The following is a 20,203-nucleotide window of genomic DNA, read 5'->3' as shown; positions in this document are numbered from 1 at the left end:
AATACAAAGCTCTTTTTTGCAGTGAGTGTCATGGAAAGGCTAAAAGACCCCTCCCCTAATATCTTTATATTAAGAAGCTAAAATTTAGAAGCATATAAGCCTTGATACTTAGTAACCTGCAAGAATGGTCAAGAATGCTTACAAAAGCAAAAATACTTGAGAATGCTTGCTGAAATGAAACCCCAAACATATCATAGGACAAGGCAATGGCTTGGGAAAAGAAGAACTTAGGGCAATGTACTAATTATGATATAATGTGCTAATTGTCACTGGAAATTAGGGACAAAAGTGTTGGTTGCTGCTAGATAATGCTGATGCTAGCTAAGCAATATTGTCTGAACTCAGGTAACATGGATAAGATGACCTAAAAGGGGTGGGCGTAAGCTGGGTTTATGAAGAAATACTATAAACTATAAACTATATACTCCTATTGAAGGAGTAGCCTTTGCACAGGCCTACAGAGTGATGCCCCATGTCCTTTTTTTTGCACAGAATAAAGTCTTTGCAATCTCCACATCCATGTGTGTTTCACTAGGTATGGCACACCTGGTAGGAACTCAGCTTTTTCAGACAACGTGTAGTTTAAAAATCAAAGGAATTTTGGTGTTATTTCTGGATAATAATTATATTTATATTTATATATATTTATATATTTATATTTTATTTGATTTCTATACCGCCCTTCTCCCGAGGGACTCAGGGCGGTTCACAGGGCATATATAAATAGCAGTACAAAAATTAAAAGAAAATTAAACCAATGCCCAATTAAAATACAACAATAATAGAATACTAAAAAACCAATTAAAAAACCCATATTCCCCCATCAGGCCAGACCAGCTAATTCAAATAAGTGGGTCTTCAGCCCGCGGCGGAAGGATCGAAGGTCCGATGCCATCCGGAGCTCAACCGGCAGTTGGTTCCATAATGCCAGAGCACCCACAGAGAAGGCCCTCCCCCTGGGGGCCACCAGTCGACATTCCCTGACCGGAGGCATCCTGAGGAGGCCCTCTCTGTGGGCACGCACAGGGCGGAGGGGAGTTGACACCGGCAGCAGGTGGTCCTCGAGGTATCCCGGACCCATGCCATGTAAGGACTTAAAGATCATGACCAAGACCTTGAACCTCACCCGGAAGACAACTGGTAACCAATGCAGCTCGCGGAGCAAAGGTGTAACATGGGAGTACCGGGAAACTCCCAAGACAACTCTCGCGGCCGCATTCTGTACCAGTTGGAGCCTCCGAGTGGTCTTCAAGGGAAGCCCCATGTAGAGAGCATTACAGTAGTCTAGGCGAGAGGTCACGAGCGCATGAGTGACCGTACACAGGGCATCCCGGTCCAGATAGGGCCGCAACTGGCGCACCAGGCGAACCTGGGCGAAAGCCCCCCTAGTCACGGCCACTATATGATCTTCCAGAGTATGTCGTGAATCTAGGAGGACTCCCAAGTTGCGAGCCCTATCCACGGGGGGTAAGAGCTCACCCCCCATAGAAAGCGATGGAACATTTTGAATGTCCCGGGATGCCGGAATGTACAGCCACTCAGTCTTGTCAGGGTTGAGTTGAAGTCTGTTTGTCCCCATCCAGACCCCAACCGCCTTTAGGCAACGGGACATCACAGCGAGGGCATCACTGGGGTGGTTTGGGGTCGAAATGAAAAGTTGGGTATCATCGGCGTATTGATGATACCCAACTCCAAAACCACGAATGATCTCAGCCAGCGGTTTCATGTAGATGTTGAACAGGAGAGGCGAGAGAACCGACCCCTGAGGAACTCCACAAATTATGTATTTTTTTCTGGGCAGGTGGATTGGTTTTCAAATAACTTTGCTTTAAATGCCTGTGGCTGCTGAAAAGGATTATATAGATAATTTTCAAATGCATATTACCATTTAGCAATTCATCTGATTTAACATTTATATGATTACTGTATATTTTAATACTGTAACATTATGCATCTTTTTATTTTTATTCATTCTTGTTACAGACCAGCAAGGAAGATAAATTGTCTAGCCGTATCCAAAGCATGCTTGGAAACTATGATGAAATGACGGATCTTATAGGTGACCAGTCTCTCCAGAAACTTGTTAGAATTCCCAAACCGACAGTTCCATCAGCAACAGATGACAAATCAAACCAAAGTTTCTTTGGTGATCAGAGACACAGTACTGGCTCTCATCAGAGCAGCAAATGGACGCCTGTAGGTCCAGCTCCTAGCACTTCTTCCCAGTCACAGAAACGATCCTCAGGTTTACAGGGTGGACATAGTCAACGCAACAGTGGCAACAGCACTAGCAATAGCGGACAGAGGCATGATCGTGACTCATATAGCAGTGGTGGAAGCAGCAGTAGCCGCAAAAAAACCCAGCATGGATCAGAACATTCAAAATCCCATTCTTCCAGTCCTGGAAAAACATCTGTTGTTTCTTCTCTGAACTCCAGCCATTCCAGATCTCATGGAAATGATCATCACGGTAAAGAACATCAGCGATCCAAATCTCCACGAGACCCAGATGCCAATTGGGACTCACCTTCTCGTGTACCGTCTTTTTCTAGTGGTAGCCAGTCGTTTCCTCCTTCACTTATGTCAAAGTCAAGTACAATGTTGCAGAAGCCTACTGCCTATGTAAGACCTATGGATGGTCAGGAATCAATGGAACCAAAGTTATCTTCTGAACCCTACAGTAGCCAGACTCACAGCAACAATATGAATGAACTGAAACCTAGCAGCAAAGTACATCTAACAAAGCTGAAAATTCCTTCTCAACCACTTGATGTAAGTTGTCTTTTTAAAATGTGTCAGAACCATGGTTACCTCTGATGTTCTGTCAATATAAACTAGCATTAAGAAAGTTACTAAGAAAGTACAGCATGCACATTTTCAGATAAAGGCCATTAAATAAACTAAAATAATAAAAAGTAAAAACAGATCCATCACTGTTAGCATATTAGTTCTGATCATCAGTTCTGCATATTATTTTTAATTTAGCATGAAGGCACTAGTCAGCTGGTAGTACATAGTGTTTTTGTTTGTGTTCATATTTGGTTCTGATAATTTGAAATGCAAAAAGATAATTTTGGTAACCTCGGTATATTAAATGAGCTAAATTCTAAGGCTTAATCCTAATTCATTAGTTGTTCTGTGAGTTGAATCCAAATTCTAGCAGATCCAAATTCTGTATCTACCTTCTATACTTAAAATAAAAAGACTGTATCGTATATGATGAATGATTAAAAAATATAATTTATGTTTTTGTTCCATCTCCTGTGTGGAGTGATAATCTCCCAGAAAAACTGGTATCATTAGTTTTTAGTATGCTATGCATTTAAATTGAATGATTCTTGTTTTTAGTTGTAGAATACAGCATGCACATTTTCATATTAAAGAATATTTTTTTCAATGAGTTAAAAGTATTTGCTTTTCATTTTTCATTCATCCAAAAGACAAGGGTCAGGGATGACATTCATCCAAAAGACAAGGGTCAGGGATGACACGAGAGCTGTCCTGTCATAACCATTTGCCTCTTACTTTTTATTACGAATTATAGTTTGGTAAACAGCTACAGATGTCTGAGGGCTTTATTCAGCCCATTGTGAATTTTAGTGAGATTTGTAATGCTTGGGGGAGGATCACAGTTATTAGATGAAAGTACCTAATTGAGTTGAAGACCTACTTTATAAGATTTATATACATTGTAACCCACAAAAACAATAGCTCTTTACAAGTAGTCCTTGACTTACAACCACAGTTGGGACCAGCAGTTGTTAAATCGGTTCTGCCTGATTTTATGACCTTTTCGCCCACAGTTGTTAAGTGAATCACTGCAGTTCTTAAGTGAATCGTGTGACTATGGCTTTCCCCATTGACCTTGCTTTTTGGAAGCCAGTTGGGAAGGTGGCAGATGCTGATCACATGGCCCCCAAACTGCAGCCATTATAAATACATGCCCAGTTGCCAAGCACCTAAATTTTAATCACATGACTGGGATGCGGTAACAGTCATAAATATGAGGAGCAGTCAGAAGTGACTTTTTCAGCACTGTTGTAATGTTGAACGTCAGTAAGCAAACGGTTGTAAGTCAAAGACTACTGTGTGAAAACATTAAGACGTTTTAAAATGTTGCTGTAAGGTTTGGAGATGTTGACATGTAGTTCAGTGAAATTTTCAATATTGATTTATAGGCTTCAGCATCTGGTGATATGAACAGTGTGGATGAGATTCTAAAAGTAAGTTATATGTTTACATTGGCTATTGTTTACTTGCTTAATTATTTAAAAACTACTTACAAGTTAAGTATAATTTTAAAAATTATGAAAGAAAAGCATATTCATATATTAAGATAAAAGTAGAGAGCAAAATTCACAAGGAACATTTCATTGGACAGATATTAATGATGTTAATTAATTCTCCTTTATCCTGAAAAGGTCAGTTCTAGGTTCTGAATGAGCATTTTGGCAGCTCATTGGTAAAGAAACAGTAACACTGCATGTCTTAAGGGTCCTTATGAGCAGAATTCATATTATCATTTATGAGCCCACTGATATATATTAGCGCCATTAAGTTATACCTAAAAATACTAATTCCAATTGAAAAAGAACACACAAGACAAACATAATCTTCATTAAAATAGTTCAAAGGCAATTAACATAATGCTTGATTATTTTAAAATTTACTAAACAAACTGATTCTTGATTGGTGCCAAGTAGCAATGTTAGTGCTAGCCAAGTTTTTGCAACTAAAATATTCAAAGAATGGATGTCATTGACAATGACCTCTTTACCCACACGCGTGCGCAGACATAGACACAGACACACACAATATTAGTATTGATACAGGAAGAGATGATACTTTGTATATTTGTTTGCCAAGCAATTTAAGGGTTTAAAGTATCTTGAAATGGGTTGAGAATAGACAGGTAGTGTAGTCTTTAAATAAAATGTTATGTTGATCCCATCTAATTGTACCAATTGTAGCTGTTGCCTTCTGCATTAAGGTTTTGAGGTCATCAAGGGACAGACAATATACAAATTATAGAAATCCAGTCAGAAAACTGAAATGGATTATCATTGTCGGATCATTCCAGAAACACTCAGAAACCAGCTGACATTAAAGGCATTCTGCTGTACTGAAGCCACTTAAGCCTTTAGTGAGTTCTCGCAGAAGAAGAATTCTCTCACTTTATTTGTCTTTGCCATTTTTTTTAACTTTTAAGTTTTATTGGCTGTATAATAATTTCTTTCTTTGCTGTTGTGAGATGCTGAGAGTTTTGGGTAATCAGTCAGCATACAAATTTAATAACTTATTTTCATGATAAGAATGTGGCCCCGTCTAGAATGAATTGTAGCTATTTTTCAAACATGGAAATACCCATCTACAGTAGTCCATCTTATCAGTTTGCCCTCAAGTTTATCTGGGCAATAAATCCAGTAGCTAGAGATCGTCATTGACTCAGATGACAAAAAATGGAGTTGATTGGTAAATGAGCCCAACTCATTGAATTTTCCAGATATACTTTCCACCCAGCATTTTAGTCACTCTACTTTTTAATGTCCAGAATAGATTCCTCTCTGATTATAGCACCATAGTTGGGGAGTTGAGGGGTGAAAGATGGTGTTGGGTGATTATCATTTGGGGAAGAAAGAAGAGATTGAGGCAAATTTCCATTGTATGCACTAGAACCGTGTTTTTCAATGTTAACAATTTTAAGGTATGAGGATTTCAACTCCCAGAATTCCCCAGCAAGCCATGCATATAGAACATGATCAAGTGACACTGAATAGTGTTCTGTAGGTATATAGTTAAATTGTATTGTATTGAAGCAGAATTATTTTTTTTTTTAATATTTTGGGTTTCTGTTCACAACAGGAGATGACCCATATTTGGCCACCGCCACTTACTGCAATACACACACCCTGCAAAACTGAACCTTCAAAGTTTCCATTCCCAATGAAGGTAAATGAATAATGCTATAAATATCACAGTAGCCGTTGTTAGAAGTCAGATAAGTCTGGGATGAGGAAACAATCTTTTCTGAAGCATGTTTTTCAGAATCTGTTTATTTCAATTCAACACTTTGCTTATTTTGTGGCCTTGAAATTTCTCTTTCTTGTGTAATTGTTTTGACGTTAATGTCATTTTATACTATTATTTCACCTGTAGTTAAACATCTTTTTAATATATTCTCCGCATTAAATCATATCAGTTATTCATAACTGGAATCCTGTGGAAGCTTGAGTTGTGCTGTTTTCTAACATGACATTTCATTGCCTTCAAAGAATTATTAGTACTATAAAAAATCCAGTGTAAATGGTGCAGTGCTAGATTTCTAACACACATGTACTATGTTAGTGACAGTTTATTCTAATGAAAAAATATTCAAAACTGCAATAATCTGTTAACAAATCGTAGTACTGGGCAGAATCAGAATCTAATAGACTGGAAATTGGTAGTTTTATGCTAAAAAAGAAAACCTTATATCTGAGCACATGAAATATGTCCCATATTGTAATTATAGTAATTTCTCATGAAATTATTTCTGTTTCTTTTCTCAATAATTTTTTTGTTCAACAACTTAAAAAAATGATCCTATTTTCAAATAATTTCTGCTTGGCAAAACTTGAAGATTTATAGCCGGTTACCTAGGCATCTATTTGCAGATCCTAAAATACCTTCTACTCATTCTTTCTCTACCTCCTTTGCTTATTGTAAATTGATAATTTGGGGTTAGGCAGAATTTCTGAAGATACTAAATGTTTTATATAGCATAAAATGATTTTTATGTAGTTTAATGTTTCTCTGGTCAAAAATTGAATAGAAAAATGACAAAATGAGAAAACACCTGCCCAGACATTTCTAAATAATAAATTGTTTAATAGCAACTAATAACTCAGTGGAAAAAAATAATCAATTAAAACATTTAGGCAAATAAATTTTAATGTGTGTTTGTTTTTAGAAGCAGAAATCCTATATGAGAATTTTCTTGAATGAGTTAGAAAGCCAATTAGTAATAACTATTAAATTAATTGTTTTATGGAGCATTCAGTGTGACCAAAGTTCACAAAAGTTGTGAATTTATGTAAAGAAATAGCACTATAACATGTCAACATTTCTCATCTAATTGTGTTCTTTGCTATAATTTTCTGAACCATATTTATGGAGATACCAATGAAATATTAATATAATCTTGAAATCCTAAGAAGGTAAAATGATGAAGCTGCACTTTAATGTAGTTCCAGCTACATAACCTCCGTTATCCTTTTCTTTAAGCTGCCTCAGGGGTGTCACGTGTCACAATGTTGAAATCTCACACTGAAAGGCTCTGGCAATTGTGAAAAGCTTTAGCTTTAAAATTAAACCTTTTTACCTTCAAAGAAAACTTTCTAAAAGCCATAGACAGACTCAAGATAAGGGGGTAAAACTAATTACATTTGTTTAAAGGGATTAAATCTACGGAAGTCAACACTTTGGACTCATTGCTAGCCTAAAACACAGACAAAAATATTCCAATAACCAAAGCACACAGAGGAGCCTCTGAATTACAAAACACTGTAAAAACTGTACAAAAATCCTTATGGTAACCCAGTCAAGCTGCCAACTGATCCAGAACTAAATAAACACACCTCCTTTCTGACATGCCGGCTTTTCATTTCATCAGCGCTGTTTGCATTCTCCTGGTTGGAGAAAACGAACCAGGGGACCTTTTCTTCCAGCAACAACTGCTGCTTCTCTGTCCCTGTTTCCTCCCTGCCAGCTGACCTCCCCTTCTCTTTCCCTGTTGTCTTTTTTCCCCCTTTCCTGCCCAAACCACCTCCTTTTATAGCCTCTCCTCTGCTTCCCCCCCCACTTTTTCTTCAGTTCACCTCCAGCTCCGGGCTGCTTCCGGAAGCACCAATCAGCTGGAGCCCTGCTGTCTGCTGCGGCTTCTGCTGAGCCCAGACAGTTCTGCAGCTGTAGCTGCCTCTCCCTCAGGCTTGGCTCGCTTCGGCTCATTCCCCTCCCTTGCTACACTTGGCTAGCAGTTCCGTACCACCTGCCACATGGCAAAGCACCACAGGTGGTACGTGTACCACCGGTTGAAAAGCCCTGCTCTAGAGCACATTCTTTCAAAAGTCCTGGTTTTTTTCTTTGTTGTTGGTGAGCGAACTTTACCCTTGCCCTGATGTTCTTTCTGAGCAGCAAAGATTTAACTTGTGTAGATTCTTTCTAAAGCTAGACTTATGCACTTTGACATCAATAGGAGTTAGAGTTACTTGTAAGTCATGGATGGAATTCTAGAATTTTTAGAGATTTCTTTCAGCATCTTGCATGCTGCTCTTGAACTTGATGCACTGGAATAGCTTGCCCAGAGCAAGTTGGCAGTTGTTTGAAATTTTCCCCATTTGTAGATGACCTTCTGGATAGTAGAATGATTTATGTCCAGTTGTTTGGCAATCTTTTTAAATCACTTTAAACTCATTGTCATCTCTAACCTTCTTTCTGAAGACCTCAGAGAGTTTGTTTGATGTAAGCATGATGATATCACACATATCAATAAAAAAGGAAAAATCAAACTAAATACCTAAAATTTAAATAAGACAGGTTTCTCTCAGATCTGCATCTGATCTGGTGCATCTGATCCTAATTTTGGTATTTGAGGTAGTGATAAATGCAGGGCTGTATTTTATGTAGTCCTTGACTTACGATCACTTGGTTAGCAACTGTTAAAGTTATGATGGTGCTGAACAAATGGTGGTTACCATCAGTTCTTGGAGTTCCACCCATCCCAGCATTCCCATGATCCTGTGACTGAAATCTGAACACTTGGCAACTGGTTCATACTTATGAGCGGTTACAGCTCTCTGTGATCATGTGATTGCCATTTGCAACCTTCCCTGCTGGCTTCCCCAGAACGTCAATGGGGAAGCCAACAGGGAAGGTCACAAGTCACTGGGGTAAGTCTTTTCCCCCCCCCCTTGCCCCTCCCCCCAGCCATTTTGTGCTCATGTTGGCCACTTTCAGACCTTCTCTGACATACGTTGCATCCTCACCCACTCTCCCCAATGTGCATGTTCCCCAATCCACACCAAATACTCGCCAACCTGCATCCCTGCACACCCTCTACAACTCATGATACAGCTCTTACACACCCATCCTGACCCATGCAGGCCTCTCACGCATATCCTTGCGCCCCCTACCCCTACCTGGCAGCAGCCACTTACCTGCTCACTGGCATAGAACTTGTAACTTCCTGTCAGCTTCTTCACTGACTTTGATTGTGGGAAGCCAGCAGGAAGTTGCCTTGCCTAACAACCTTGGGCTTTGGTTAATAATGGCAATCAAGACTGCAAGGATTGGGTTTAGCATCAGAAATTCTGGTCTTAAGTGCCACTGTAAGTCAAGGATTACCTGTACTTTTTCATATGCAAAATTTGCATTTATGCTTACTTAAATTACACACTGGACTTACCAAATGTAAAAGGTGTGTGATATTTGGTAACTTAAGCTTTTCCTTTTAATATATTCTGTTAATAGCAGAACTTTTTCTGTTTATTACAGGAAACTCAGCAATCTAACTTGGGCACTGGGGATCAAAGTAAGTACATTGAATTGAATTATTTCTCTTGTCTAATTTTGATGTTTTAAATTCAGATTTCCTTTGGAAGGCTTTTTTATATAAATAAACATTTTAATACTGATCTAGTGGGACTTTCATTGGAGGAAAGAACTGAATCACGTTGCTCGTGCATTCTTCCAGTCATGGTTGTAGACTTGCTTGTTTAATAGGACATAAGATTAGAACATTGGACATATTACAGTTAATTTTGTATTTCCTTACTTACTTGCTCTATAGCTAAATTTGAGATTTTTTCATGATATATTTTGAGCCTGATAGATATTTGAAGCTATAGAAGTGATTCGTGAATCCTATAATATCCACAAATAAGAAAAATAAGCACCAGCAGAGCTGTGTACTTGCTTCTCTAACTGAGAGAGAATTGAAAGCAGGCAACGTCTATGCCAGACCTTTGTGAGATAATTTTCCTGTTCTTTTATTTTTTCCAATTGGAGTGATTCCAATTTTAAAACAAATTTCTTTTAAAAAATGATTGTTGTCAAAAATAGCATTCTGACTAGTATTACTGCATGCCGTTTGAAATATCAAACTATTCTATAACTTTGATGACTGATCTTCATGTATATATAGGTGTGCTGTTGAGTGTTAGGGCTCGCAAACATCTTGACTTCTTTCTTTATTCCCCATCAGGTTCTCCTCCATGCCATATTTGCCCTTTGTCTAACATTTTGCTAATATAGTGAGCTTGAATGTACAGGTAGTCCTCAACTTACGACTACAATTGAGCCCAAAATTTCCGTTACTAAGTGAAACATTTCTTAAGTGAGTTTTGCCCCATTTTATGACTTTTATTGACACGGTTATTAAGTGAATCACTGCAGTTGGTAAATTAGTAAATGGTTGTTAAGTGAAACTGTTTTCCCTATTGACTTTACTTGTAAAAAGGTTGCAAAAAAAGTGATCACATGACCTCTGGACACTGCAGTTGTCATAAATCTGAGTTCAGCTGCCAAGCGTTTGAATTTTGATCATGTGACCATGCAGTGGTCATAAGTGTGAAAAACGGTCATAAGTCGCTTTTGTCAGTGATGTCGTAACTTTGAACGGTCACTAAATGACTGTTGTAAGTCGAGGACTACCTGCGCTGTATTTTGCTTATATTGAAATCCTGAACAAATGATGTTTGTTACAAAAGTGTCGCTTCTTTCTCCCTGAAGCAGCACTTGCTTTCCATGGTCTGAAATAAGCAGACCATCCATTTACAAAGGGTTTTTTTTTCTGAAATAATAAAGTTGTCCAATCTTGCAACATCAATCCGAGCCATTATAGTCTGTAAAGGTATAATTTGGTTAGTGCGTATGTTTTCAGACTTCATTTTTAAGCCATTATATTCTCTTCTGCTCAGAAAGATACAATCCTTCACTGAAAGCATCTAATGGCCACCAGTCTAAGTCGTAAGTATGGCTATATTTCTGAGTGAACATAAGCCAATTAGCCATGGTCATATTTTATACAAATACCGTTTCAAGATACCTGAGTCTGTCCTAGAGAATAGGAAATGACTGTGGGCCTAGGTTTCCATAATTTTTATTTTATTTAAATTTTTTGTTGTTGTAAAGATATGTCAGGTTTACTTGGCAGCAATATAGAAATGTTTGGAATAGGATGTTTTTGATTTCCAGTCCAGCCTTTTGCCCTGATGTTTGCTGGGAGTCTATTTCCTATTTTTGCTCTAGACTTAGAACTGGACAGACAGATAGTTTGAATACTTTATGGTTCAACATTATTTAAACGGCAATCTCAGACTTCTTCTCCAGGGTTGTTTTTATAGCTTATAGCATTACTGTAAGTGCAGTGCAGTTGCAGGGGTGATTCCATTCCCCCCCCCCCCCCCCAGCTTGAACAGAAGAGCCCTTACCGCATAAATATGGTGAGCAGGGTCTTACTAAAACCTTACTTGTTTGTAGAGAAAAACATCTCTTGTTCACCCCTAAGATTATTTAGAAACATTCTCAAAGACTGCTTCTGATTGTCCATGCCACGTAGGACTTATGAGAATAAACCAGGTAATTGGTGTCTTGTATTAAGAGCTTGAAACTCACGTGCCTCATATGCAGTCTGCAGTAGTTACAATCCATTTCTTTACCTTTAGGGTCTTTTCTGCTGTATGTGTAGAAGTCAAGTCAGAATGTAAATAAAATATCACTCAATCTAAGTTTAATATTTACTTTGAAGTCTTAGCTTGAAAATGTTTAACCCAATCTCTGCTTCTATTCCAGATGTGAATCAAACCAGACAAAGTAAGATACTATGTTTGTTATCGTGGTATTGTTTATCATTTACTGTAATGTCTTAATTTTTTTAAAAAAAATATGAATATTTTGTTCAGATTTAGTTATATGTAAAGCATTCAAAACCCAGGTCTTGAAAGCATGACAAAATGAAATATGAGTTAATAACTTTCAATTCAGTTAAACAGTTATATAACAGTTCCTAAATTGTAAATCTAAAAATAGGTTTTAGCTTGCTATCTACTGCATCAGTTTTTCTTGGGATCGTTTGTAAAATTATTACCTGTAGCCTCAGTGATGCTAGTTACTTATAATTGTTGAAACAGTAATTGTTACAGTCCCTGATCAATTGTTCATGGTTTATTATTGACTGATTTTTAAATTTTGGTTAAATATTGCAGCTTCTAGATATGATTGCAACATAGTTTGGACTTTGCTAATGCTAGTTCCATGTTGTTTTTTGAGGTATGAATTTTTACAATTAATGCTTGAATTTTCAGAATAACTATTGGGCTTTGATAGCATTGTAAGTCCTTACTATCATTCTTGGAGTAGTATCTCAGTTTAATAATAAAGGAAAACTGACATTATCATGATGTGGTGTATCTGACAATATTTTTAACAAAATTATTTCTTCCATCTCTCCCTCCCCCCCTCCCCCTAGTGTTCTGATAAATGATTTGAAACTCAGCAGCAGTGAAGACAGTGATGGTGAACAGGTTATTATTACTACTAATTTTGGTTCTGCCTTTTTTTACTCCCAAATTGAACAGCCTTGTGACACAATCAAAATAACTTAATATAAATATAAAAATGAAATTAATCCAAGGCAAGACAAAAACAAAATTAAAGCACAGTTTTAAATTGCAGCACAGTTAAAATCTTTGCTCTAGGAAAGCCTATTTAAATAATAAATTCATTATTTATTTATTTTTTATTTTAAAAAAAGTTAGTGAAGCTGTCGGGCTCACTTTCATGCCTCAGTTGAAAAAGCTGCCACGTGGTTCCCCGGCCATGTCCTTAGTGGCAAATCCTTGAAATGGGACTACACTCCTCTGACAGCCCATATGACGTGTTGGTATTCAGGTCTTTGGGTTACCTTCTAGGCCGGGCAATCACGTATAAAATACATAAGTGTACTCTTAACTCGGACATGATGAAAACGTGGACAGATCGTCCTCGACTTAAACCACTTATTGAGCCCAAAGTATGCATTGCTAAACAAATCTGTGTTAAGTGAGTTGTGCCCCATTTACAAACTTTTTTTTGCCACTGTTTTTAAGAGAATTAAGCGGTTGTCAAGCAAATCTGGCTACCCCATTGACTTTGCTTGTCAGAAGCTCCCTTGGAAAGTCGCAAACGACAAGTCCAGGATTCTGGGATGCTGCGAGCCAGAGGAAGTTTGCAAATCATGACCATGGGGTGCTGCAACTGTTATATATGTGAACCAGTTGCCAAGCATCCAAATTGTGATCATATGATTGCAGGGGTGGTATGGTCGGTTGTAACTTTGAGGACAGTTCATAAGTCACTTTGTTTAGTGCTGTTGTCCCAGGGCTACCTGTACAGTAAAGTACACCTCTAGCCAGAGAAAGTTGTCCACTACAGGTAATTCTCAACTTACAACTTGAAGTTACAACATATTGAAAAAAAGCGACTTACGACCAGTTTTCAAACTTACGACTACTGCAGCATCCCCACAGTCACATGATCAAAATTCAGGTGCTTAGCAATTGATTCATATTTGTGACGGTTGCAGGTTCCTGGAGCCACGTGATCCAATTGTGACCTTTTAACAAAGTCAATGGGGAAGCCAGATTCACTTAAGAACCAGGTTACTAACTTATCAACTGCAGTGATTCACTTAATAACTGTGACAAGAAAAGACATAAAATTTTAACAAGTGTCTTGCTTACCAACAGAAATTTTGGGCTCAGTTGTCATAAATCAAGGACTACCTGTACTGATTAAAGCATTTTATTAAAAATCTTTCCATTTTGAATTCAAGAATAAGTGAGAGGTAGTAGGGCTGCGCAGTGCTTTAGATTTCGTTGGAAAGGTGTTTCAATGAGCATGGGAACATCAATTCAGTCCCTGTCCAGTGCATTAAAACAGCTTTGTCCTTACGCAGAAAGACTGATTTGCTGTAGGGAGATTTCCTGCCCAATCATATAAACAGATGTCTCTGCTTTAGTGGGTCCCAAACAGGTGCTGTGTTCATACCCCTGGGCTCTTAGGAAAGGACCTCTTCCTAACAGAATCAGAAGCATTGCATCGACCTGACAGGACAAAAAAAATGCAATAAACGATATCACTAATGAAAAATAATGGGCATTATAAAAAGCCTGGGGGAAATGTTTAATCAAGTGTTACGAAAAAGAAAGTCAGTGGGAGGTTTCATGGCAGATGAATTAGCTCAATTAGAAACATTACACTGTTTTCTGTCATTTATTTCATTTTCAAATAAAACTTTAAAAATTAAAAACCAACACTGGGATTGTACACATAAGTGTATTTACTTCAGGTACCAGTCATAGGAAGAAAAGCTGGGTTACTCTGAGCGGAAAAAAAAGAACAAATCTATGATCTATCTATTCATGCAAAGTGTGAAGTAGTATTTAGACTGAGTTGACAATTTAATTTCAGATTATTTTCCTTAGTTTTCATTTATACAGATGATTCATCTTTATCCATGTCGTAAAACACTAACAAAGCTATTATTACCATAATAATGGTAACAGATTAGCAGATTAGTCAGTCCTAATCTGCATTTTTTTTCTTTACTTACAGGATTTCGATAAGACAGTACCAAGAGGTACACCCGGAAGGTATGTAGATATAGTATCTGGCAGTATGCAGTTGTAGTAAAGTAATATGCATGGTAGTTGCATGTAATCTACTTTTGAGAATTGTGTTTGAAACAAGAAGCCATGGAACTTTATCTGCAAATAGTTGTTTGATTACTTGCTCTTCAACCTATGAATAATACTTTAAGATTTCAAAACCTCTCAGCCTTTGTTCCTTATTCTTTTTTTCCCCTCTTAGTAATTCTGAACCTTCCCAGCATACAAGTGAAGGAGCAGATAATTCTAGGGATGACTCAAGCAGCCATAGCGGGTCTGAAAGCAGTTCCGGTTCAGACTCGGAAAGTGAAAGTAGTTCCAGTGACAGCGAGGCAAATGAGCCTTCTCAAAGTGCATCTCCTGAGGTAATTTTTTCCCTCTGCCTCTCATAGTGTTATGGCTGGCGGTCATGTCATTAATTGTCCTCAGGTACTTTAATAAACAGCAATAACTCTGTATGTTACAGGTTTATGGAATCCATTAATTAGTTTATACAGATCCTCTTTTTGCAATCAAAACCTGCCTAGCTCAGGGTGTGTAACATCCTTCTTTCTAAAAGCAAACATTGTCTGAAGCCTATTTAGCTGAAAACCAAAAAGCTACTGGTGATTTCTATTTAGTCTCAGAATTTCCAAAGTTTGCAGAAGTAAATGTATTCAATTTGTTCTGATTACCTTTTAAATTTTGCCAAATCTTAAACACTGTAAATTAACATTTGTATGTTGAGAAAGCTAGAGGAACTCTTCTTGTGCGTGGAAGTGGAATCCCCCAAATTCACAACAAACACCAAAGGCAGGAATTCTTGGGTGACTTGATTAACTCTACACTTAAGATACAAGTAGCCCTTCACTGAAACAATTTGTTCAAAGTTACCACAGCTCTGAAAAAAATGTGACTTATGACTGCACTTAATGACCGTCGCAGCATTTTTATGGTCACATGATCAAAATTTGGGTGTTTGGCCACTTGACATGTATTTATGACAGTTGCAGCTCCCTGGGGTCATGTGATCACTATTTGCGACTTCCCAGTTTGCTTCTGACAAGGAAAGTCAGTGAGGGAAGCTGATTCGCTTAACAATCATGTGATTCACTTCACAACGGCAGTGGTTCGCTTAGCAAGTGTGGCATGGAAATTCTGGTTCCACTTGTGGTCAGGGGTCGAGTGTACCACCTGTACGAAATGTTACACTGACAGTTATAAAGAAGGAAATAAGGTGGTGGGATACAGATGGCATTGACCTGATCAAGCAACAGTTTTATCTTCTGGAGGGAGAGTGGAGTAAAATGGTTGTGTGCATGTGCACACACCTGGATGATTTAAAAATGTCCTCCAAAATGAAGGAAAGCAAAATGTTTTCCTTTTCCATTCTTCAGAATTATTGCCTCACTGCTTCTTTGTTTAAAATGTGCTAACGGTTATATACAAGGGACGTGGTGGCTCAGTGGGTTAGGACGCTGAGCCTGTCGATCAGAAGGTCGGCAGTTTGGCGGGTCGACTCCCGGGTGCTGCGTAACAGAGTGAGCGCCTGTTACTCGTCCCAGCTTCTGCCAACCTAGCAGTTCGAAAGCACGTAAAAATGCAAGTAGAAAAATAGGGACCACTACGGTGGGAAGGTAACAGCATTCCGTGCGCCTTTGGCGTCCAGTCATGCCAGCCACATGAGCATGGAGACGTCCTCGGACAAGCGCTGGCTCTTCGGCTTTGAAACGGAGATGAGCACCGGCCCCTAGAGTCGGAAACGACTAGCACGCATGTGCAGGGGAACCTTTACCTTTACCTTTTTAACGGTTATATGGCGTATCCAAGCTGCTGAAAATGTTATATTCTAAAAAAATGTATTATGAGTAACAAAGACAATGTTAAAACAATAAACAACGAATATAGGTAGTCCTCAGCTTATGACAGCTCATTTAATGATCGTTCAAAGTTACCATGGCACTGAAAAAAGTGACTTAATGACTGTTTTTCACACTTAACCATTTCAACAGCCCCATGGTCACGTGATCAACAGTCAGATGCTTGGCAACTGACTGGCATATTTACGACAGTTGCGGTGTCCCGGGGTCATGTGATCCCCTTTTGTGACCTTCTCGCAAGCAGTCGGTGGGGAAGCCAGGTTCACTTTACAGCCATGCTTCTAACTTAGCAACTGCAGTGATTCACTTAACACCTGTGGCAAGAAAGTGGAAAAAGGGGGCAAAACTCACTTAACAGTCTCGCTTAGCAACAGAAATTTTGGGCTCAATTGTGGTCGTAAGTCGAGGACTACCTTTAGTCACGGTTGACTGACAAGAAATTAGATATCCAAATTGCACAATGAAGCTTCTGTTCTGTGCTAGCTGAGCCCCTAGGAACAGCTCTCTTAGAAGAGAGGATTGTGCTGCTGATTTGTGTCATTTATTACTGTATCAGCCATTTTGGTTAACCCTGAATCTTCTTGTTTGAAAAGAGCAGTGCTTCCTTCCAGGTAGATGGTATGAATGGTGAGGTGAATTCTGTAATTCTGATGCAGTTCTCTTGGTTGAGAAATCTAGCAAGCTGTGGCACCCGTCCTCTCGTTTCTAGATGATCCTCTTTACAAATTTGGATGCGGTCACAGACTTGGTGCCATAGGAGAGAAGTGAGCAAAATAATCCCTGTTTTTCCAGGCTGTATTCATGCAGAATTTTGTCATTTGGGTTTTCCTCTTTTCTTTCTTTAGCCTGAGCCGCCTTCAACCAATAAGTGGCAGCTTGACAACTGGCTAAACAAGGTGAACCCACACAAAGTATCACCAGCGTCTTCCATTGACAGTAACATCCCATCAACCCAAGGTTACAAAAAAGAAGGGAGAGATCAGAGCACAGGGGGAGGATATGCAGACCAAAGTGGATCAAAGGATTCCATATCCTCCACACCTGGGAGAGATTCCAAAGGTAGCCAGAAAGGATCCGAGAGCAATCGTGGTCGACAGAAGTCACCTGCTCAGAGCGATAGTGCGATCCAAAGGAGGACCGTAGGCAAGAAACAGCCCAAAAAATCGGAGAAGCCGTCAGTAGAAGAGCCCAGAGGAGGCCTGAAAATAGAAAGTGAAACCCCCCTGGATATGGCAACAAACATACCTTCTAACAGACACAAGGCAGCCACCAAAGGCTCCAGGAAACCAAATATAAAAAAGGAGCCTAAACCGTCCCCTCGGCTTACCGCAGAGAAGAAGAAATGCAAGGTGGCAAACAAATCCGCCCAGAAATCCAAGGAATTCATTGAAACGGATACCTCCTCCTCTGATTCTGATGAGAACGAGAGCCTTCCTCCTTCATCACAAACCCCCAAATATTCTGACAGCAATAGGACTCCTGTTAAACCCTCCATAGAGGAGGATGACAGTTTTTTACGGCAACGAATGTTCTCTCCTATGGAAGAGAAGGAACTCCTTTCACCGCTCAGTGATCCTGATGAAAGATATCCCCTTATTGTGAAGATTGACTTGAGCCTCCTAACCAGAATACCAGGGAAGCCTTACAGAGAGACGGATCTATCAAAATCGGAGAGAAAAAATGTGTGCGAGAAGCATCCAAGAGAACCCCAGAAAATAACTTCTGAGAAAAGTTCCAACAAGGGCAGAAAAAAGCATAAATTATGTCAGGTCAGTTTTCAGCATGAAGATCTAGACTTGTTATCAGAACTGAACATTTAATAAAGCAGTTTTTAAAGTTGGTGGCCTTCATCCAGAGGTTATTTTGTGTTATCTCTGCCTAATGTAACTCACAGGGTTGTTGTGGAGGAAAATAGGGGGAGAAAGTACAGTGCCTTGAGTTCCTAAAAATGATGCACAAATGAAATAAATAAATGAAATGTTAAGTGTTCACAAATAAGTACTGTTCTTTACAGCATTGATGCAGAGGTCTTAAAGCCTTCTACAGATCTATCCATATAAGCAGGATGGAATAATAGATTATGGTATAGTCCCTTGTGGACAGACATAGTGTCTGTAGCATCATTAGTAAACGTGGGCATTTTTTTCATTTTTTAAAAATAAGTGCATTAATTTTATTAAACTTCAAGAACATTGCAAATATTTTTTAATGCTTAGCAGTAGTATATAACTAGGTAGTTTAAGGTAGATAGGTAAGTAATTCTTTTTTTCTTTCCACCATGTAGCTTGACATTCCTGTGAGGTTTATTTTTTAAATTATCTTGTTTTGTTATATAATAATATATTTGCATAGTTGTATTGCTATATGAAGGGGACGCGGTGGCTCAGTGGGTTAGGACGCTGAGCTTGTCGATCAGAAGGTTGGCAGTTTGGCGGGTCGAATCCCGAGTGCCACGTAACAGTGAGCGCCTGTTACGCGTCCCAGCTTCTGTCAACCTAGCAGTTTGAAAGTATGTAAAAATGCAAGTAGAAAAATAGGGACCACTACGGTGGGAAGGTAACAGCGTTCCCTGCACCTTTGGCATCTAATCATGCCGGCCACATGACCACGTAGACGTCCTCGGACAAGCGCTGGCTCTTCAGCTTTGAAATGGAGATGAGCACCGGCCCCTAGAGTTGGAAACGACTAGCACGCATGTGCGGAAGAACCTTTACCTTTTTTATTGCTATATGATGTTAATTTCATTTTAATGAGAAGACATACTCATATTTTTAGATTGATTTAATACATTATTAATGATCACAGTACTGTTTTGGCTTTGAATCATACTGGGTCAATGTAATGGTTACAAAGGCCAGGGGAAAGATGTAGCTGCTTTAATGAGTTCCTCACAAATGCCACATGAGCATCTCTTATTGCACAAAGCCCTACTAATTTAATAGCTTAATAATAAAAATATTCTTCTTACATGTTTTTGGAAACACTGTAGTAAACAGGACTGGAAATTTCCATTTTTAGACAGTGCTGTTGTCAGCATAGCAAGAATTGTAGCCATTTTGACGGTTTGTGGTCAATGAAAAGCGAGGTGTCACATTTTTTTATATACATCTAATTAAGCAGTATTTCTCGTACCTTGACATCATACATCATCAATGTATATTTTATACTTACAATATTGTGAGGAATATTTTTTAACAGTTGTAAGGAATTATGGGTAGTAGGCTGGTAAAAAAATGGAAGAAATAGCAGTTAATAAAAAGCAACTCAGCCCAAATAGGGGGAAAAACATTCATACCATTCAAAGAAATTTTGCCTTAGTATAACTGAAAATGAGGCTGGGACATAGCTAATATAATTTTTAAGAACTTATATTTACCCTAGGGGAGCATTAAAGCTACCTTCTTGAAATCTGAGGTATTTTTGCTTCCTTGCTCTTGCCCAGCTACACAATTATTGAGAAAAGCTGCTTTGCCAAGGTTGTTACCACTCATCAGGGTCTAGGGCAGGGGTCTGCTACCTTGACAACTTTAAGACTTGTGGACTTCAGCTCCCAGAATAGCTGGCTGAGGAATTCTGGGAGCTGAAGTCAATGAGTCTTGAATTTGTCAAGGTTGCAGACCCCTGGTCTAGGATAGTTTATCACATACAACTCGCCGCGGC

General features: G+C 38.8%; 1 protein-coding gene across 3 annotated transcripts in view; it reads left to right on the top strand.

Annotated features, from left to right (window-relative positions):
• AFF4 (ALF transcription elongation factor 4) overlaps positions 1-20,203 on the top strand; it is a 51,923-nt gene that overhangs the window by 21,133 nt on the left and 10,587 nt on the right. For all 3 annotated transcript variants that reach the window (XM_083355368.1, XM_083355370.1, XM_083355369.1), the window contains 10 exons: positions 1,984-2,772; positions 4,179-4,223; positions 5,863-5,949; positions 9,532-9,568; positions 10,956-11,004; positions 11,830-11,850; positions 12,506-12,560; positions 14,632-14,669; positions 14,887-15,049; positions 17,389-18,312. In XM_083355368.1, the coding sequence (XP_083211494.1) occupies positions 1,984-2,772; positions 4,179-4,223; positions 5,863-5,949; positions 9,532-9,568; positions 10,956-11,004; positions 11,830-11,850; positions 12,506-12,560; positions 14,632-14,669; positions 14,887-15,049; positions 17,389-18,312 (2,208 nt within the window). The remainder of the gene's footprint in view (positions 1-1,983; positions 2,773-4,178; positions 4,224-5,862; positions 5,950-9,531; positions 9,569-10,955; positions 11,005-11,829; positions 11,851-12,505; positions 12,561-14,631; positions 14,670-14,886; positions 15,050-17,388; positions 18,313-20,203) is intronic.

Source organism: Vipera ursinii (assembly GCF_947247035.1).
Source record: "Vipera ursinii genome assembly, chromosome: 2".
Classification (NCBI taxonomy): Eukaryota; Metazoa; Chordata; class Lepidosauria; order Squamata; family Viperidae; genus Vipera; species Vipera ursinii.
Note: the sequence above shows the minus strand (reverse complement) of the source record. Positions and strands in the feature narration are given on the sequence as shown.